Consider the following 23030-nt stretch of genomic DNA (forward strand, 5'->3'; position numbering starts at 1 on the left):
AATAATTTCTCCAATACTGATTGGAAGAATCGATGTAAATAAACTTTCTCTATTCTCAAGTATCTCTTTAAGATATCTTGATTTGATTCCAATAGATCCTATTATATCCTCAGATGTCAGCTGTTTTATCTTTCTTTAACTACTTTTCAATCACCTTTTTCAAAGTTATACTGATTAGAGAGAAGAGAATTTTCACTTCTTTATTTTTCACTCAGTTTAATATTAAATTAAATAATTTCATGATCTGATTCTAAGATTTCATTTGAATAAATAAATCAGTTTATAAGTCTTTTTTTAATTAGATTTTATAATATAAAAGTTAGATCTATAATAGATTTCTGTTTTATATCTTTTCTAAAGAATGTTTATTGATCAGAATTATTAACTAAATCTATTGAATATTTAAAAGTTTATTTAATCAGTTTATCTACTCTTACTGCTCTTATGTACTCTGAGTTTTATCAGAGATAATATGTATTGAAGTCTTCTATAATTATAGAATTTTTTAAAAGAGTTATATTTAAAAATTCTCTATCAATTATTCAGATATTATTGTTTTCTTTCAATAACTTTTCATTATAGATATTTATAAGTTGAATAGTATCAAACTCATTCTCTTTATCTATAATATCACTCACTAGAATATCAGAGTCAGATATAATATCAAATCTCAAATTAAATTAATATCTTGATCTTTTTCTCTCATAGATCACTACTCTTGATTTTATCTCAGATTTTTCAGAAAGAAAGCAGTAATAGCTTGAATAAGAAATAATATACTTTTGCTCAGTATCAAAGTTTGATTCTTGAAGAAGTATAAAGTTAACTTTTTATTCAAATACAATCTGAAGATAAGAATAAATACAATTTAAGTTTCTATTTACATTATTTTAAATAAATATGATTTTTGAAGAGTTTTTAAACTTTTTTTATTATTTTTGTTGTATATTCATACTAAGAGAGAGTAGAGATAGAGTAGAATCTAATCTCTATTATCAGATAGTAGATTATAACTATTTTTTAAAAAGTAGAAATCTTCACTGCTTATATTATATCTAGTTTATTATCAGAGTCATTTCTCAATTCTGTAATCTTAACAGAAGTTTGAGAATTCAAATTCTATTTACACTTAGCTTAAGAATTGAAGTTTGAAGATCTAGATAGTTAAGAATTTCTTCTTTTTAAGCTTGTAGTTATAGATTTACTAGCTTGACTTTTCTCTTCAGTTTTAGATTCACTTTAAGCTTCATCTTTTCTTCAGTTCTTCTGAGTTCTTGAAGTAAATACACATTCTTTTGAGCTAGATGTATATTTTTCTTTACAATTGAAGCACTTAAGCAGAGTATATTGATATATTTTATCTCTTTTTAAGCATATTTTATATTTATGCTCACTAGTTTTGTGATCTCTAGTATAGAATGCACATTTTGAGTCTCTAAAATAAGAAATTATAAAGTATTCATATCTTTGATAGTTTGAACACTGTGTTTGAGCTTTGAGATTCATTCTTAAGTCTTTGTATTCATGAACTCTCATTTTCAAATCTGCTACTCTTACTTCAGAGATTCTTGATTATTCAAGTATTCTTATATATACTAGAACAGAGACATTTTTTCTACTCTATCTGAACTTAATTAAATTAAGTCATATAGACTCTTTTCTCAGTTGAATAGAATTATATTCTTTCAATTCATTTTTGAGAAGTAGTATTTCTTTCTCACAGTCAAAGATTTCAACTGAAATATTATAAAGAATGAATTTATCTCACTTTTCATCTCTCTCAGATAAAATTATTATATTTAACAGAGATTCTACTGCTGACTTTCAGATATTCTTATTCTGAATAAGGAATTCTACACTGAATTCAGACATTATGATCAGAATAATGAAGTTTTCAAAGAAGAATAACTTAATTGAAGCTATAACTGATTTTTAAACTTTAATATTAGTTATTAAATGAGAAAAGAACTGCTGATTGATTTTATTTCTAATTCTGAAAATAAGATTTAAGTTTAGCTTATTTCTCTGCAATATATTCTGATTTGAGACTTTAAGAATAAGTCTTCTATTTCTGAAGATTTAAAGATTTTTCTCTTTTTATATTTTTTTCTTCACTCTTCTATCAACAGAAGTAAGTATAAGCAGTATTCTTCTCAGTTTTCTCAGAATTTTGAGCAGGTTTTGAGATAGCAGATTTAGAGATAGCAGATTTAGAGACAGCAGATTCAGCTGTTTAAGCATATGTTTTCTTCTAATTTAAAGAAGAAAAAGAAGAAGAAGTAAAAAAGAAAGAAGAGTAAACTGAAGAGTCAGTAATTATATTAGAAATTTTCAAAGTTTTTAGAACTGTGTTTGAAATTCTAAGTTTAAACTTAATCATTTTCTGTAGTTATCTAGTCTGAGTATAAAGAATTAACAGAACTTCTTCATTCATCTCACTCAGACACTGCTTTTCAAGAATTTTACTTGCTTTTTCAAGTTTCTGTATTTCAAGAACTTGTTATTTCTCTATTTCTTCTTTCTTTCTTCTCTTCAGAATTTCAATCTCAGGAATAGTATTTGAGAAAGCATTCTTTTTCACATTAACTAAGTGTACTTTCAAACTTATTATTCTTACTTAATGAAAAGTTAATCAGACTAATTTAATTGAGATATTTATTAAACTCTTTTCAATTGAAAAGTTGATCAGACTATTTCAAAAGAAGAATAACAGACTTTTATATATAAAACACCTGATTTTTTTCACACTAGTTCAGTAACTAGATTAGATTTTTGAAGAGAATCTAATAAACTAAAATTAATTTTTAAGATAAATTAATAAAATCTTTATAATCTCTTTCTTGAAATACAGTGAGAAAAAGTATGATATCAATTAATAATAAATCAGATAATATGACAGTTTTTGAGAGAAAAACTGATAAAAAATAAATTAATTTTTTACAGAGAAATTGATTAAAACTATTCAATTTTATTCTAAATTATTCAATTCTTCTCACACAATAAGTATGCAACTCAAATCAGTTAATAAAGAGTATAAAAAAGAATTAAGTATTAATAAAAGCTGTTCAGTCACTGAAAAAGTAATTCTTATTTAAAAGAATATAAAATTATGACAGAAAATAACTCTGTTTTTAATTCTTTGTAAGAATATTATATAAAACTCAGAGAAAAAGATCTTACTTTTTTAAGAGAAGTAAAAAACTATTTCTAAGATCTTTTTTTTTTTTTGCATTAACTGCTGTAGAAGAATGAGATAGAAACTGTTAAGATATATACTACTATATACTCTCTATCAAGACTTTCTCTCTTCAGAGTCTTGATATTATAGAGAATATAAGTCTGTTTCTATATAATAATGTAAATATTATCAGTGAGATGTAGAGAAACTGATTATTTATATCTTTAAATAGAAGACTTTGTCAATGATTATATTAATATAGAGTTAATTCTCAAATTCAATAGAAATTTAGTGTTGCTGTTCTCAATCTCTTATAAAATCTATTAAATATTGAGATATTAAAACTAGATTTAATATATCTCACTGTGCAGAGATCAAAGGCTCAGTCAGATCTTGAGATATACTGATTTTATAGTTATTATATCTGCTGATTATGTATTAAGTACAGTTACTGAGATATCTCTTTGTACTTTTCTGTTGAGAATGAGTCAGATTGAGAGAAGTGATACAAGAGTGAGACTTGACATTGATGTCTAGATACACTGAAGAGAAGACAGACAGTGAAGATTATACTTCAGAAGTGACTGTTAATTATATGCTTGATATTATCATTGAGATATCTTTTTGTATTTTTCTGCTGAGAATGGGTCAGATTAGAAAGAGCGGTACAAGGGTGAGACTTAGCATTGATGTTTTGAAACATCAAAGATGAACAGGGTTTTCACAGAGATCACTTCTCAGATATCTTCACAACTACAGATCAGAGATCTTTCAAAATTGAGAAGATTGATGCATATGACTAGGTCTCTTCATCTTACAATTTGTATGGCAATTTGGCCCGGGGTTGTGGTGTGATAGGGGAGAATGGGGGATAATCCCACACAGGAGTTTTGAACAACATCTGGTTCATGTTTGGCTGGATAACTCCACCATCACACGGGGTATGCGGTCGGCGATGGGGTCAAAATGCTCGTATGATCGAGGGCTTTTCGATGAATCTATCGGCGGGTTCTTATTCGAAAAATCGAGCGAGTTCGTGGTGGAGCGGTTGTCTGACAGTGAATGCATATACTAGAACTTATAAGTTATTTATAAGAAAATACTTCTGACTGAAGATATAAGAACTTATGAAGAAGATAGTGAATTCTTATACTATTTATCAGAATTTGTAAATAGTGTGATTCAGATTATATAAAGAACTTACTTTTCTACTCATCTCATAGAAATCTTGAGAATAGCTAGAAATAAACACTCTTATGAGTCTCTCTAAAAGTAAGAATATATATAATACCTGCTTTGACAGTATACTGATAATAGTGAATTACTTTATTAAGATAACACACTTTATATTCATCTGTAAGAACTTAAAGTCAAAGAATTTAACTTACATCTTCATTTATAATATAATTCAGTTATATAAGTTATCTGTGAATATTATCTCAGATAGAGAATTAATCTTTATAGAGAAGTTCTGATCTGATTTAATAACTATACTGAAGATCTTATGAGATCTAAGCATAGCTTTTCATGAATAGATAGATAATTAAATAAAATATCTGATGAGTATATTAAAATAGTATCTGTGATACTTTGTTAATTACAATCAGACTGACTGAGTGTATTAATTATTACTTATAAAGTTTATATATAATAACTTAAAGTATATCAGTACAGATAAAACTCTCTTTAAGATACTCACTGAAACTTATTCATAAATAATCTTGATAAATCTGTGAGAGTACACTATAGAGTGTGATAATATCTGTGAATAAGCTGAGAGAATTCAGAATATCTGAGAGAAAGTCTGTAAATTCTTGACAAAGACTTAGAAGTATTAGAAGAGATACTATGACTTTAAGTATATTATAAAGAGTTTTAAAAAAGATAATAGAGTCTGACTAAGTTTAGAAAATATTATTATATAAAGATCTAGTAAGAAGCTGAATCTCTTACAGATAGAGTCTTATAAGATTATAAAGAAAGTTAGCTTATAATTCTATAGATTAAAACTGTTATCTGAGTTATAGATATATAATGTTTTTCATGTCTCTTTACTTTATAAATATAAGGAATTTTTAGAAGAGAATTCTGTGACTTATCACTCTATTTATAAAGTACTAGAGAGTGAAAGAGAATATTAGATTAAAGAAATTATTAACTCAGAGAAGTGAGATTATAAGCTCTGATTCAAGATTCAGTGATAAGAGTATTCTGATAAGATAAATAAGTTTACATAAGAATTATCTGAGCAGATAAGATATCTGTGAAAGCTGAGATATGACTTTTATACTGTAAATTCTAATAAGTCAGAATGATACAGTCTTTGCTAAGAATCTGATTGTAATAAAGATATTAATACTGTTATTTATAAATTCTAGTCTATAAGATAATGAGTTTCTACTGAGATGAACAAGTCTGCAATGTATACAAAGAAAAGAAGAAATTATACTCTTATTAAAGATAAAAAATAAAGAAAATAAAAACAGGATTATAAACATAATTTAGAGATTAATAAAGAAAAAACAAAGAAAACTCACACTTATACTCTTAATATCTGTAATACTCAATTCTCTTACAACTATTAATTTTTCTCTTTAAAGAAGCAGAGAGTATCATATCTATAATACAGACAATTATTACATTTGATATAAAGACTATCAGAAATACACAGACTTCAGAAAAGTTAGATATCAGAGTATATACAGTTACAGCAGAGTCTTGAGAGCTGATCATCTGTATATATAATCAGATATCTCTTATAAAGCTATATTCACTTTCTCAGTTATACTGAAGTATTCAGTCTGAAAACAATTGAGATATAGAGAGAGAGCTCATCTATTCAGATTAACTCTTATTATAAATTCATGACATTTTCATTGTCTTAATTATCTGAATTTTACAGATATCTGAAAACTTATCTCTTATTAACTATGAGATTGCAGAAATGTGCTGCAGTGTGAGAACTGTTAATAGAGAATCTAGACATATTTGTATATATCTGATCAGAGATTGTACAGATAGAAGAGAAGTAATTATAGATCTACAGAGCTGCAGAAGACACTAGTAACACTGAGAGCTTTATAAGAACTATTAGCTAGAGTCTGTAAGAAATTACTTACAGAGAGACTTACAGCAAAGAGTAGAACTACACTGCTTAGAGTTAGAAGCTGATCTGAAGAAGACATGAAATTGATCACTAGTTCAAAGATCAGATGCAGTGATGAGACTGAGAGAGATAAAGATACTGTTATAAACAGTAATATCTCTGCTTTATCAGCTGATAAAAAGTGATCAGAGAAGTTGCAGAGATACTTATAAGAAGCTCAGCAGCAGTCAGACATTATTTATAAATATATTAGAATTGAAAAAATTTTTCTTCTTAAGAAGTTCTTAAATCAATATATAAACATTGTCAGAAATACTCTCTCTCTATTATCTGAGTAAAAACACTTCATGAATGAATAAGAATACTCACAGTTTATAAGAATGAGAGCTGTTACAGAAAAAGAAAAAAGAAGATAAAGTTCTACAGACAGATCTGAGATATTTATACTACTTTAGAGAGATTTATTTACACTGTAAGTGATTCTGTAGAATAGTCAGATTACTCTAGTAAATAAAGAGTAATTGTAAATTACAGATCTAAATCTTTCTATATAACTATAAAGAGTGATTACAGATTATGAATATCTTGATTCTATAATTCTACAGAGTTGATAAAAGAATGAAAAATTCCTCATAATTCTACAGTGTTAAAGAATAATGATTTGTGAGAATAAGTGAAAAATCAACTTACAAATACTTCTCTTTAATAAGAGTGATCTCACAGAGAGTGATTCATCTGTGAGATGAATCTGTATGATGATTATATAAGAATCTCATGAAAATGATTGAGAGTCAATCAGAATTCTTCTGTATAAAAGATATGAGATGAATCTGTGTAATAGTCAGAGAAGAATCTGTAGATTATAAAGAATCTCATGAAATAAGAAACTGAGTGATAGACTCTTTTCTCTTTATAATAATAAGAGATTTTTTCTCACTAAGGTTTTTTTTATATAGATATGAAGGATTTTTAGTGAGTATTACTGCAGTACTGAGCTGACTCTATAAAGTCACTCAGTGAAAGGCTTCACAGATAAAGTCTTAGAGAGAGAAGAGTATATAAGAAATTCTACTTCTTACAGATTCTTTATCTCTATTTCTATCTCTCATGTAATTAATAGAGTTAGCAGCTCTTGACTACACACAACTATATAGACTGAAGTTCACAAATACTATTTATAACTCAGCTTAAATGCTATTATATATTTAATCTCTACATTTTATCTTTCTATTATAAATACTTCTAGTAGTTAACAGTACATATCACATCAAGCTGCAAACACCTGAATAATCGCCTACGAGTACTTATTCTTACAATTATATACATTACTATATATATGTATAAATATTCATCTTAATTACTGATTCTCATACTTTCTCTTTCTTTTCTTCTCTAACATTTTTCTCTTTGTTATATAAGATCTATAATAATATACTGATCTATTCAGCGTAGGCCTCTTACAAATAAAATGAGTTAACTGTTTTATATCTAAAAGAATTATACAACTATTCTTTAATAAAATGAAATAAAATAAGACTGAGATAAAAATAGAAGTACTGTAAGAATCTTTAATCTTATCTATTATATTTATAATGTACACTGTATATCTATTCAAGAATAGAGAGATGAAAATTATAAGATCTTTCAGTTATATAGATAATATTAATCTAGTCTATAGTTTAAAAACAATTAAAGAGAATTTAGAAGTGATTGAAAAAGCAGTAAAGAAAATCTTTATTAGAGTAGATATTAATCTAATTTAATTTAATATACATAAAACTGAGTTAATTCACTTTTTTTCAGATGTAATGAGAAAAAACTAAGTCTCACTCTTTTAAATAAAGAGATTAAACTCAGTTTGAATATTAAATAACTAAAAGTATGATTAAACTTCAAGTTGAATTTTAAATATTATATTCAATAATAAACTATCAAGACAGAGAGACTACTGAATAGTATAATTAAACTATTAAATACAGAGAGAGATCTATTCTTTCAGACTATAAAATAGTTATATATAGTCTGTATTATCTCAGTAGCTAATTATAAAGTTTAAGTTTGATAAAATAATCAAGAAAATTTCACTAAACTCTTTCAAAGTCTGTAAAACAGAGCTTTGAGAAGAATTAGAGTATTCAAATCATCTTCTATTAAAATAATGAAAATTAAAGCTTCAATTTCTTCTTTTATTATTCAATTTAAAAAGATCTGTATGAATTTATACTCTGAGAGTTATAAAGATAAGCTTAAATTATATAATTAGAAAAAGAGTCTCTTCTTCATTTCTATTAATTAACTCAGAAAATAAACTAAATTGAAATAAATTTCTTAATTGAAATGAAAATAATTCTTTAAAGAAAACACTCTCTTAATTATACAGACTATATTCACTGATTAAAAATCAATTTTCTTTATTAAATATTAAGAAAATTAATCATGAGAAGATATTTCTCTGAAGATAAAAGCTGAAATCTCTTATAGACTTATAAATAAGTGAACTATCTAAAGAGAGAGAATATAAACAGTATTTAAAGAAGATCTTTATAATTAATATAAAAGACTCTATTCTGATTTACTCAGATAGCTTACAAAATAAGAGTTTAAACAGATTAGATACAGACATTGTTTATACTGAAGATAATATTAATTTTTCTCAGATTTCTGAAATTCAGACTGTGAATCTGAAGTCTTTAATACTAAACTATTTATAATAGTGAAAGCTTTCAAACTCATTGAAATAAAATCTTATAAAAGAGAAAATAGTTTTAAAAAGATATAAATATTCTCTAATAATTAAGCTGCTTTAAAATAGACTGGCCGCTGGGACCATGAATTTCACGTTTGATTTCATTTGATCTGGTCCCATACATTTCTTGGCGTGAATCCCGCTGGGACTGGCTATCAAAAAAACAGGTAAAGTGACTATATATCAGATCTTAAAATGGAACCATGACTTGAAAAAAATGAGAAAGTGATCCCATTTGGTCTCATTTAGTCCCATTCTTGGCATAAAGTTACTATTTTTAGACATTTTAAGGTTTTTTTTAGACTATTTTTAATTTTTTAAAAAGTAACACTTTTTGATAACACTCAAATGAGATTTAAAGTCATTTAAAGCAATAAAAATAATTTAAATTGAGAAGTGGAAATCATGGTCTCATTTGGAAAATGTGACAAGAGTAGACAGTAAGTCTCACTGGGACAGTATGAGACTACTATCTAATGTTAAAACCGTGTAATGGGATCAGTCGAATTGGTAATGAAACTATCAAAAAATCTGGTCCTGGTCCCAGACACGGTCACACGGTCAGTCTACTTTAAAAAGACTTAGAAATAGTCAGATTTATAATAATTAAATAAATCTTAAACTGATTTTAAATTCTGATATAAAAATTTAAAAGAGAAGAATATTAAAACTGATAATTTATCTGTACTGAGTTTCTACTCATATGAATATTCATGTCAATGAATTGGCTAGTAGTTTCAAAGCAGTAAAGATTTCATTGAATTTAATATACAGTGACTGCCCTGATGGCTGAATGGTTAATACGGCCACCCGGTAGCTCCTTGGTGAAACCAAGGCGTGTGGGTTTGAAACCCGCAGGGGATACATTAAATCCGGAACCCAAGCACCTCAGGTTTCTAATAAATACAGAGGTGTACAAATCACTCCAATAAATTGCTCTATGTTCCTGGGATGAGAAGTTATTATTGCATGTATCTAATTGTCACTCCTTTGTATTTCCTATGTTCTTGTTATCTTGGTGTGGTCTCAACACCGGTATTTCCTCCTGTATAACCAACACTTGGCCTGTATTTAATGTCACGCAAAGACTCATCATAAGCTGTGCTTGCATATGAGTATAATAGAAGAAGAAGAAGAAGAATAATAATAATATACAGTGACTAGATGGCAATCAATACTTTATGCAATCTCAGCAGGCATATAACTATTCTTAAGAAAGTGTACAGTTTCATTGATGATGAAATCACTGAGTTGAGATAGTATATTGATGATAAAGGTAAGAAAGACACATATTTGATTGATATTTGATTGATAAAGATGTGTATTGAATGATAATTGAATAATTCTAGAGAAATGTGAATATTTTGATTTTTTTGGCAGCGTTTTGCTACTAATTTTCAGGGGGGGCTGGGAAAATTCTGTTTTCGCAAGTAATACATCCGCCACAATATCAAAGACCTATTCTCTTATGTAGTTATTGACAAAGAAACTACCTCTGTCCACGAAGAAATGATTCAATTACTTCAAATCACTCTCCACCAGCTCCTGGACAGCATCAGCCGTAGCAGCCGGTCCGCCAGACTGCAGAAAGAGAACCTTACCCTCCTTATTCACAACAAAAACACCACGTACAGTTCCCTTGGGCACTTTCTTCAGTCCAAGACCATCAATCAAACTAGCTGTAGGATCACAGAGTAAAGTATAGGGGAGGTTATGTTTGGATTTGAAATTCGCATTTGCTTTGGGCGAGTCGGCAGAGAGCCCAAAGATGGACAATCCTGTAGATGTAAGCTTGTCGTATCGGTCGCGGAAAAGACAGACTTGGGTGGTGCCTTTTATTAAGTTTTATTGATTAGCTGGGTCAGCATGTTATTTAGATAAAAGTGGAAAAGCAAAAGCTTCCAGTCATTGAGGTAAAGAGTGTAAAGAGTGAAGAGTGATTTCTCTTTGAGAAGGATATGAGCATATTATATCGGGAACAATGCCCATCAAAGTATTAGAATACGCGTTAAACACTACGCGAGAACCAGGCATTTCACATTGTTTATAAAAGAAGTGCGACCATTTACTTACAGCCAGGTGTTGAAGCACGAGGGTAGGTGAACAAAACGACGCCCGCAGTGCTCTGTTCAACCAGTGACTTCAACGTCGTCTGAGTTCCATCGTGAGTAGTGATATCAGTCCCGATCTTATCAAGGTCAATTGTATCACCGATCTTCGGAGCTTTCTTCTGCGATGAGGTAGTCACAGGTGTGACTCTAGAGGCTATCGTCGTCTTCACGGCCTTTTCTATCCTAGGTACTGGTTCGGTAGCGACAACAGCAGCTGCTGCTGCTGCGTCAGGTTTTGTCGCCTTTTTGTTTCTTTTTGCTCTGCTCTTGGCCTCAACGAGCTTAGGGGGAGCTTTGCGCTTCCGTAATTCAACCATCTCTTCTTAATTATTACTGTTATGGTGGAGAGCTGGAACGGTAGACAGTAGATGTATTAAAAATGGACTGGATGCATCAATGTAGTTAAAAGTGTGTTCAGTTGTCTGTGCAAGCTCTTATAACCTGCACATAAAAGGTGAATATCAACATGCTACTAAATGTTAATCTTGTATCCCCTCATCTGGCCGCGAGGACACAATTAGCGTATTTTTGAGTGTACATTAGTATATTAAATACACATAAACTACTGGATAATATGAAAGATCAGCTGTATTGCCACGTTTTAGTGTAATTTATGTAATCTATTTAATCTAGCTCTAATTAATATCATCTCTTCTCTTCTCTTCTGTGGCGGGCTGCGCCCGATCAATCATATAGACTATTCCATTACACTCCATAGATTCTTCCATTCCCGATCGCCGATCCGCGGCCGCTACGAACGCGCGTAGCATACACTCCGATTCTCGGCCATTCCTGATCACCGATCCGCGGCCGCTATGAACGCGCGTAGCATATGCTCTGATTCTTGGCCATTCTCAATCGCTGATCCTCGGCCGCTACAAACATGCGTATATTCTTCCACCCTGAAGCTCCACCACATACACCACCACATATGTGTATAAATATCCACCTCAATCACTGATTCTTGCACTTTCTCTTTCTTTTCTTCTCTAACATTTTTATCTTTGTTATATAAGACCTATCAATATTATATCAATCTATTCAGTGTAGGTCTCTTACACTATAAAAATGTTCATTGTCTTCTTATTAGAAAATAATTATTCACACATTGTCTTCTCATCAGGAATGATTATTCATTGAGAAGAAATCTGAATGTGTAACAACATGTAAGAAAGAGAAAAACACAAATAAGTGAACACTGAGTTCTCAGATAATTCTCAGATAGAAGCTTGCTTATCAGTCACTCTAGCTCTGTAATAAGATCTTACAAAGAGAATAAGATCTTATAAGAGAATATCAGTAAAAGATCTGAGAGTTCTGACACTCAGATATATAAGAATACAATTACACTTTTACAGATATTATATATCTGATAATTAATATAATCATGTCTAATGATAATATGAGAGAATCTCTGAATATAAGTATAGATATAGTATTACAGTGACTCTGAGCAATATTGAAACTATAATAATAATAAATAGCTGATATGCATGCAACTCAATAACATTAATATGAAGAGATTTAATAAGAACTCATGCAATTTCAACATCTATAGAATTGAATATAAAAGCACTGAAAGAACACTTAAATACTTCTGTATATTTTAATACTTCTGATCTCACTCTCTACTCATTATAAAGAATAAAGATGCTTATGAAACTGAGTGTAGATGAAGATGTTATCAGTTCATTAATTAATCAAGATTGATATATCAATGAATAATTGAAAGATTATATGAAATAGAAGTTTCATTCATGAATGAAAGTATGTAAATCAGTGTTATGAATATCTGATAATATTATGAAATATCTTGATATTCTGTTTTAAGACACTGTCATGCAACAGAAAGTATTAGATTAATTATAGAGTATCTGACAGAGAAATACTTCTCTTATAACATTTATTTCTGACTTTAATATTAAGATTCTAGAAGCAGGTGATCAGTCTTGAGAGAATTGAATAAAGATTAACATGCTCAAGAAGACATTAACTTTCAAACTCTTACAGACTTTTATAAGTATAGATGAAGACTCAACTTATGAAGACTTCTGTATATAGCTTCAGATAATAAATAACTATCTTATCAAGCTTAAGAATATACAGAACAGTGATAGAAGATGTTATATCTCAGTGACTTATACACCTGTGCTGAGAAATAACAATAATGCAGATGTCATGAATTGAGTAGACTTGAATATCTATGTATAAGTAAGAGTCTCTGCTGTCTGAACAGGCTTCTGAGTCTCTAAAATCACTTCTGAAGAAGTCACTGATCAACATCAATGTAAAGTGTATATTAACTGTAACTGATCAGAACACATTGCTTTCAACTGCTGATTAATCTATATATCTTCATATTTAAGAGAAGAATCAGTGTCTTCTTATTCAAAGAATGAATCAGTGTCTGTTTATATCAATCACATTGTATTAGAGAAAGATTCAGAGAATAACTATGAGAATGTCTCAGTGAAACAGAGAAAAAATTAGCTTCTGTTTAAATTTGTAAACAGAAGCTTGAAGAGATCAGATGATAATAATTTAAAGAGAAGATAATAATGAATGCAATTCTTATATTCACTGTGATTAATAATATATATAATATTGTAATATGATGGAACCGAAGCGGTGACTAGTCAGCAGTGTCATATAGAGATAGTTATTTGAGAAGCTGTATAAGTGAGCTTGACTATCTTGCTTGAATAGTGAGCTTGTAGGCTACAGAGTTATTGTGAGAATATTACAGATATAATACTTAGTATACTAAGAAGATTGTATGAGACACACAGTAACTCTTATATATATTTCAGTAGAAGAAAAAGACAAATCACTGACTTCTTTGATAAGAAGTCAGTATCTAGCTATTCTATATAGACAATGAGCAGATACTCTTCTTTCATTTCATGAGTGAGAATAGCTGAAGTGATACCTCAGCAGTATCTTGTTATTAAGAAAGAGTAATCTGCTAATCTCATATAGAAGTAAGATTCTTATATTTATTAATTGAATCTTTCTATAATATATATGAATGATGTTATAGAGTGATTGAAAACCAGTTTGATCAGAATGAAATCATTTGTATAGAAATAATGAGCTGTGTGAAACTGCAGTGAGGTCTTGACACAGTCAGAAGCATGATAATACTCTTCTCTTTAAGAATATAGTCTCTATACTCTCAAGATTACTGAATTAAGAATTATCTTTATTATATAGCAATGATTGTCAATCAATTGTACTGCATGTGATATAAAGAAATAGATGAGTTTTTCTACTGACTGTATAGATCTTTCTTTTCTCATCTTTATTCAAATTAAACACATGATAAGTAGGTTTCTTATATATCAATTTGAAATGTGAAAAAATATAGTTAATAAGTGACTTACAGATCTCTTATCATATTTCATTCTATGTATGAAATTCCCTGCAAAAGTGATGTATTTTAGAGACAAAGCTAACAGTAGTAGCAGGATTTTTCAAAAAGATTTCTTCTCTCTATGACACATTTTTCTTCCCTCTTCTCTCATCTGCAATAGTGAGTGCATGAGAGCATCATTCTTGAGAGACAATAAGAGACTTATTCTGATATTTTCTAGTAAGTAACAAATGTCTTTGTAGTGCAGTGACAGCCTCTGTGACTATCAAGAAAGTCAGGTTAAAGACAGAGATGATGATGTCAATGAGCTGCAGAAGTATTACTCTCATTATTACATCTTCTTCTTCTTCTACTTCTTTTACAGCTGTGGCAGTAGTCACTATGCCTTGTAGTGAGATATCATTTCTTCTGTCAGTCAGTTTATTCATATTCAGTCTGTTCTCTACTCTTCTCACTGCTGTTGTGACACTGCTTCTCTCTTCAGTCAATACAGTAGTATATGACCTCATGTGATTATTTGAAGAGAAACTCAGAGAGAGCTTGATTTCAGAAACAGTGACTCTGAGAAGCTCAATCTGTAGTTTCTCTCTCACAGCATGTCTGAGTCCTGCTTGAAATACTGCTAAGTTGAGTCTGCAGAGTTCTGTGATTTCTTTGTCTTCTCTCTGTGAGAAGGCTTCAGTGCAGTCTCTAGCTGACATCACTACTTATCTATACTGTGTTAAACAGTTGAAGAAGAGAGAGATCTTATATATTCACTTCTTCTCTTACTTCTGTTATTTTCATTACATCTGTAATAATGACTTCTGTCTCTCTATAAGTATTATCTCATAGAAAGATGTCATGTCAGCTCTGATAAGAAGTCTAGATGCTTAAGCAGTATAGAGTAAGAGTCTCAGAGCTTCAAGTATTAACAGATTTTATCAAGACTGAGAAGATTCTTCTTACTCATCTGTAAAAGAAGATAAAAGTGTAAATCTCTGAGATGAAAAAACACCTCAGAATGACTGATCTTAAGAAGAGATTAGCTGATATCACTATTAAAAGTACTGTGAAGATCAATTACTGATTAAAGAGAATCTTACTTCAGTTGAAGCAGATAACTGAGATACTTTATAAGTTAATAAGTTAATACTTTCAGCATCTCTTATACTCTTCTATAGCATACTTCTCTGCAGTACTATAGTACTAACTTCTCAGCAGATAAAGATGCTGATATCAGAGACTTTAACAGTGAAGAATAAGTTTGATAAGAGTGTGATTATTAATGAGTAGACTCTGAGATTTTCTCTTTTTACTTTTTTAATAAGCTGCAGTCTCATTAGATTAGCAGTGACTCATGAATTAATTAATATTAATCTTTTTATTAATTTCAAATATTTCTTTCTCTTTCTTATTAACTGCTTCAGGAATTTTATACTTATATAGTCTTATTAAACTTCTAAAAAACTCTTTGAGAGAAAATAGAAGAAGAGTGCTACAGAGTCTATAAGATACTGATTTATCACTGTGAGATTATCTCTAAAAAATTCTTTGAGAAAAATGAGAAGTTTTAAGTGATATTTCTTGTTTAATATCTCTGATATGTAATAGAGCAGTCTCTACTAGCTGTCTCATAGCTTACAATCTCTTTCTCAGTATTTTTCAAATGCTCAAGCAGTTCTTATAAATTCTCAGATAATAAATAATCTTCTCATTTAATAAGATATTGAAGCTTGCTGTAATATATTCACTTATTCAATATTTTCTTTATAAGATATTTAGTATCACTCTCAATCTCAATACTATTCAGCTGAAATGACTTTATCTCAGAATATTACTTATAGAGCTTTAAATAGAAAATGTGAAAAATAGAATGAATTGATTTCAATTCTGTGAGTAATTTCAACTTATATATCTACTTACTTATCACTCTTATTATTAGAAAAGATTCTAGTCATTACTCACTAAGCTTTTTATATAGTCTCATTATCTTGATATTCTTTGCTGAAAGTAGTACTTAATTCTCTATCAAGAACTTCATCAGAAGATGTTTTTAATTATAGTATTTTATCTACTACTTCTAAGCATAGTGAATGCTTTTCACTGTCTTCTTATAAATTTTATTTAAAAGTTTTAATCTCACTTTTACTTCTGATACTGAGAAATACTTCATTCTCTGTATCTGTTCAACATTCTGACTGTCTATTCTCTTCTTTAAAATATCATTCATAACATCACTGAGTAACAAAGAATTATATTCATAATAAGTATAGAAAGAAGATATCTTTAAGATTACATTCTTTGTATTATTATATATGAATTCAGCAGTCAGAAGATATTTGAGTTAATTATTCTGATAATATGAATAAAATACTTAAAGATGCTATTCTAGTATCTGATTCTAATATTCAGTCTGATCATCAGTCTGTGAATAAAATGCAGTACTGAGAAGATATCTTATTATAAGATAATAGTAAAAAGCTGATCAGTATTTGCTAATGAAGAGAGATTCTCAATCTGTTATCAATGATTTTGAAGCACTGTAATCATGAATGATGATATCTAAAAACAGGTCAGTCAATTCAGAGGCTTTAATCTTTTTATAAGTAGAAATATATCTAGTTATCTTTGTGAAGCAGTTAATAATAATTAAAATTGAGTTATATTCTTTGACTCTTATTAACTTCAGCAGATCAACTATGAAATTCATCAATAGATTCTATTATAAACTCTTTGAAACAGACAGTAGTATCAACTCACTGTATTACTTATATCACAGAATCTTTATTCTTTAACAGATATTATAAGTTTTAATATACTCTTTAACATCTGTTCAGAGCTTGTCTTAAATATATTTATATTTTAGAAGCTTCTCAGTCTTCTCTAACTCAAAGTGCTCTGTATGAAGATTATTATAATGAATTCTCAATAACTTCTGATGCATTATTCTGCTATGAGAGATAAAGACTGAATTATTCAGCAGTAGAAGTTCATATTCTTCTAGTTATCAGTGACTTGATTTCTTAGCAGCACTGTCTCACTCAGAGTCTGTCTCTTTCAAGTTCAAACTGAACTCTTTCTTCTTCAACTTCTGAATTTGAGCTGTAGTAGAGATATTCTTCTTCTATAACTTATCAATGAATTTCAAAAGTAGTTAGATTGAAAGATTGTAGACTGTTTCATTCTTTATCAATTCAATGATTATAAGATATGATATAAGAAGCTCATGATCTTCAGTATCAGTCTTTCACAGAGATTCAGATTCTCTTTCATCTTCTATACTGAGTTACACAGCTGCCTCTTCAGCACTGTTTCTGAGCTTTAGAGAATCTCAATTCTCTGCAGCCAGCTTCTTCTACAGTGATGACAGAGATTCTTTTGTAGAATTCTTCTTCATATCAATAATATTATAATCAGGCTGTTTAGACAGTGTGTCAGCAGAGTTAAGCTGATCTGAATAATATCAGATATAGAAATCATACTCTGAAAGCAGCTTCACTCATCTGACTTGACATTCTGTCAAGCTCTTTATTATTAAGAAGTAATGCAGATTTGTATAATCAGTGAGAACTTACACTGAATACTTACTACTCTGAAGATAATATTATCAGATCTTAAAGAATTCAATAATTATTAACATCTTCTGATCATGAGTATCATATCTTCTCTGCATGAGTGATAACTTCTTAAAGAAGAAGATCACTGATCTTTATTCATAATATCTTATAGACTCTGTGAAAAAGTCTTCTTTCACAGATAATTCATTGTCTGTTTTCTCAGAAGTGATTATTTTCTGATTCTTTCAACATTGAAAGGTCTTCAATGTCAACTGTGAAAAGATTTCACAGATCTCATTCTCAGATACATCAGTCTTACACTGACTGAGTAAGTCAGAGTTAAAATGATTCAGCATTATAATATCTGTGAAAGCTTGTTTCAATTTCATGAACATCTGTATAATATCTTGAATGAGAGTAAATAGTTCTGTTTTTCTATCTTTCACACTTTTCTTTAACAGATCTGTAAGGAGGACAGTAATCTGTGAATATATATAGATGAATTATCTATAGAAATTTACAAATTCTAGAAACATCTGCATCTCATGATACATCTGTGATATCAGTTAGTTCTCAATAACAGAGACTCAGCTTCTGTTTATTAAAATGTCATTCATCTCAATAATATAATCTAAGAAATCAATCTTCTGCATGTAGAATGAGTATTTTTCAGTGTTTGTATAGAGTTAATACTGTCTCAAGTGACTCAATACTTCTCAAACATGAGTATCATGTTCTTTCTCTGATTTTGAGAAGATTAAAATGTTGTTCAGATATACTATATAGAAGATGTTAACAAGACTCTACAGTGTCTCATTTATATAGATTTGAAAGATGGCTGAAGTATTACAAAGATTAAAAGATAAAACAAGATATTTAAAATTGCTGTACTTAATATAAAAAGCTGTTTTTCAAATATCATCTTCATTAACTCTGATTCTATGATAGACATTCTGTATATTAATCTTTGAGAATATCTTCACTTCAGATAATCAATCAATCATCTCATTAATTAACAGTAGTGAATAGTAATTCTTAACTATTATCTTATTAAGACCTCTGTAGTCTACACATAGACATAGTCTATTATTCTTCTTGAGTATAAAGAGTATAAGTGTCTCTGTCAGACTCTTTAATAAATGTATTCAGTTCTTTGATTACACTTCTTCAAGATATTTATGCAGAATATTCAACTCCTTTACAGACAAGTTATAAAGAGACTCATACAGCACTGTTGCACTATCTTCAAGATGAATCTTATATTATATCTTGATATCAGGAAACTTCACTGCTTTCCTTTTCAAAAAGACATTCTTAAAATCTGTAAAGAGACATTGTGTACATCTATCTTTAATAATGAATACTGCTGCTAATCTTGCAGTGAGAGTGATAACTTCTTCACCTGTTCTTAAGTTTCAATCATCTGCTACACAGTATATCAACTCAATCTTTTTCTCAAGATTCTTCTAATGAAACTCTTCAGATTTCTCTATCACTGTCTCTTCATTAGTGAGGTGATATCATCACATCTGAGTGACTCAGTCAATGAGAGAATTGTTTTCTCTCAATCACAGAAGATCTAGAATGATATTCTTATCTATAATATTAACTGCATGAAGAAGCAGACTGCTCTTCTTAAAGATTTCTTCTAAGTCTGTGATCACACACTTTGCTTAAATTATGTCAAAACAGTGACATTTCATTTTATTAGTAAATTTCATATGATCTGACAGATCTATCTTCTTTCAATTCTTTATCAAAGAAAAGAAATAGAATATGAAGTTAGTATTCATTTCAGAGTCAAGTAGACATCTCACTGATACCTTCTCATTCAGAGTATGCATTGTAATTATAATATGAACTCAGAGATATGAGAATTATCAATTCTTTTCTTTCTCTTCTTTATCTTCCGCAGATACATTTGTCAGAAGAGGAGTCAACTTTGAGAAGATATCTTCTCAGTTTCTTCTCTTCTTCAGCTTCTTATAATCACTGACATAGTGATTATCAGCTCTGCAGTTGAAATAGAGATCTTTATCAAATCTTTTTTAACATTTCTTCATAGTGAGTGAAGAATCAGAATACTTAAAATTCTTCTTTACTTTCTCTGCACTGAAGCTGTCACAGCATCATTTAGATTCTGTCATTGATTACTTAGAAGAGGTCTTATTGACCTTTTTCTCAGAGAATTGATTATTCAAATAGATTTAGAAAGCCAGGTTGACAAGCTCAGTGCAATTAATTAATGAACTCTGATATTATGATATTATTATTCACACCTTGTGAGTCAGCTTCATGAGATAAAGCTGTATTTTTAATTAATTCAAATCATCAGTCAATTTCTCTCAATATTCTTTAAATCTTGCATTGAAATCTGAAGAATTCTCATTATCTTATTAATACAATGAGTTGAATCACTGTACTGCTGTGAAGTCACAGTTACAGTGATCTTTAATTTGATTTAGTAGAAAGTTCTTGAATTCTTCTCAAGTTATAGTAGTATTGATACACTTAAGCTCTCTCTTCTTAATGACTCAAGTAGTCACAGAGATGTCTTCAAGGAGGTTGACAGTGTATATTACTTATATCTCATGAGTATTATACTGACTCAGATTAAGGCAGAATTTTCATTCAAGAGTATGAATAAAGCTGTGAAATTCAGACAAGATGTTTCTCTTATATCTCAGAGAATCTCTGATCTTAATCTCTCTATCTTCATAATAGATATAGGTGTGTAGAGGCTGCAGCAGTGGCAGAACAGTTGAAGAGCTCATGTTAAAATACACAGTGAGTTCAGAAATCTTGAATTTCTGCTGAGATAGAGATGTACACACTCTAGAGAATAGTGTAGTGTTTCTCTCAGAGAGTGATGTCAGATCAGTCTCAGTGTGAGTGTATGAGATCATATCAGTCTGTTAGAGCTCAACTGATTCAAACATGTAATCAGATCAAGTGATTCAAATTGTAACATGATGAAATTAAAGCAGTGACTAGTCAGTGATGTTATATAGAGATAGTTATTTAAGAAGCTGTATGAGTGAGCTTGACTATCTTGCTTGAATAGTGAGCTTGTAGGCTACAGAGTTATTGTAAGAATATCACAGATATAATACTTAGTATACTAAGAAGATTGTATGAGACATGCAGTAACTCTTATATATATTTCAGTAGAAGAAAAAGACAAATCACTGACTTCTTTGATAAGGAGTCAGCATCTAGCTATTCTATATAGACAATGAGTGGATACTCTCCTCTTATTTCACAAGTGAGAATAGCTGGAGTGATATCTCAGCAGCATCTCATTGTCAAGAAAGAGTAATCTGCTGACCTTATATAGAAGCAGAGTTCTTATATTCATCAATCAGATCTTTCTATGATATATCTGAATGATGTTATAGAGTGGTTGAAAATCAGTTCAGTCAGAATGAAATCATCTGCATGGAAGCAATGAGCCGTGTGGAACCGCAGCGGGGCCTTGGCGCGGCCAGAAGTGTGACAAATATGAAGATTATGATAGACAGTGATCTATGTTACTATATAATGATAAAATCTTCAGTTGTAAGATGTCATAATCTTCAGCATATCTCTCTATCAAAACCTCAACTCCTTGCAGAATTTAATGATTCAAAAGACATTTGTATCTGTTATATGATAAAGCTGATCATAGATGTAGAAGAACATCAATGTGAAGATATCTACATATATGAAGTTGATAATCTTGATTATAATCTTATGTTAGAACTTGTCTGACTATCTGAATAAGACATCTTATTAAATACTTGAAACAGAAGCTTGATATTCTCTAACAATAATAGAATCTATGAAGATAACATTCACAAGATCATGAATCTGACACAGATCTCTGTCAACACATACAAAATACTCTGAAAAAGAAGTTATTATCAAAATCACTGACAGAGTCACTGACAGTAAGATTATATATCAATTTATTTCACCAGTCTGCTTGATATTAAAAAGACTCTAGAAAAGTTATCTCATATTATAATAACAGATTCTCATATAAAACTCTCTTAATAATATTATGAATATCTAGATATCTTTTAATAAGATAATATTATAAATATATCTCTCTTATAAGATTCTGAAGTGAATCACAGTATCAAGTTAGAGAAAAAGAATGATAAGAACTCTGAACTGTTATAAGACTCTCTTTATAACATGTTCTGAGATGAACTTCTTCTTCTTCAAAAGACACTCAATGATCTATTGAATAAAGAATTCATATACATTAGCAACTCTTTCACTGCAGCCTCTATTCTCTTTGCAAAGAAATCAGGTGAAGAACTCTGATTCTGTGTGAACTACTGAGATCTGAACAGATTGACAAAGAAAGATTGATATTTCTTATCTCTCATCAATGAAACTCTAGCATAGATTAAGTGAGCTCAATGATTTATAAAACTAGATGTCATTGCTGTGTTTCATAAGATTCATATCACTGAAGAAGATGAATAGCTTACAGCATTCTGAACATGTTATAACCTCTCTAAATGAATAGTTACACTCTTTGAACTGACTAATGCTCTTAGTACATTTCAGAAGTATATTAACTGAGCACTTCAAGATTTTCTTGATGAGTTTATATCTACTTATCTAGATAACATTCTCATCTTCATCAATGAATTCAGAAAAGAATATCAAGAATATGTACAAAAGATATTACAATGACTATGAGAAGCAGAACTACTGATAGATATTAACAAGTGTAATTTTGAAGTCAAGAGTATCAAGTATCTGAGTTTTATTATAGAAGCTGATAAGAGAATTTAAATGAATTCTGAGAAAGTCTTTATTATTCTTGAATGAGAAGCTCTGTATACTGTGAAAGATGTACAAAGCTTCATTGAATTTGCTAACTTCTATCAGTGATTTATACAAAACTTCTCAGATATTGCAAGATCACTTACAGATCTCACTAAGAAAGACTCAGTATTTCAATAATCAGTGAATGCTGAA

General features: G+C 29.6%; 1 protein-coding gene across 1 annotated transcript; it reads right to left on the bottom strand.

Moving 5' to 3' along the window:
- Positions 1 to 10232: 10232 nt before the first annotated feature.
- On the bottom strand, positions 10233 to 11656 carry BDCG_00263 (peroxiredoxin Q/BCP). Its single transcript, XM_045415784.1, has 2 exons — positions 11104 to 11656; positions 10233 to 10862 (listed from the first exon to the last, which is right to left on the bottom strand). Exons 1-2 carry the CDS (start codon positions 11456 to 11458, stop codon positions 10549 to 10551), a joined length of 669 nt encoding a protein of 222 aa, XP_045271647.1. The 5' UTR covers positions 11459 to 11656; the 3' UTR covers positions 10233 to 10548.
- Between the last annotated feature and the right edge of the window lie 11374 nt (positions 11657 to 23030).

The sequence above is a fragment of the Blastomyces dermatitidis genome, assembly GCF_000003525.1.
Source record: "Blastomyces dermatitidis ER-3 genomic scaffold supercont1.1, whole genome shotgun sequence".
Lineage (NCBI taxonomy): Eukaryota > Fungi > Ascomycota > Eurotiomycetes > Onygenales > Ajellomycetaceae > Blastomyces > Blastomyces dermatitidis.

Bases quoted from the DNA above. Each gene is read 5' to 3' on its own strand.
- BDCG_00263 (XM_045415784.1), bottom strand. From the start codon at position 11,458: ATGGTTGAATTACGGAAGCGCAAAGCTCCCCCTAAGCTCGTTGAGGCC. The intron at 10,863-11,103 runs GTAAGTAAATGG...ACTTAATAAAAG, and splicing joins TCGTGCTTCAACACCTGGCT to GCACCACCCAAGTCTGTCTT.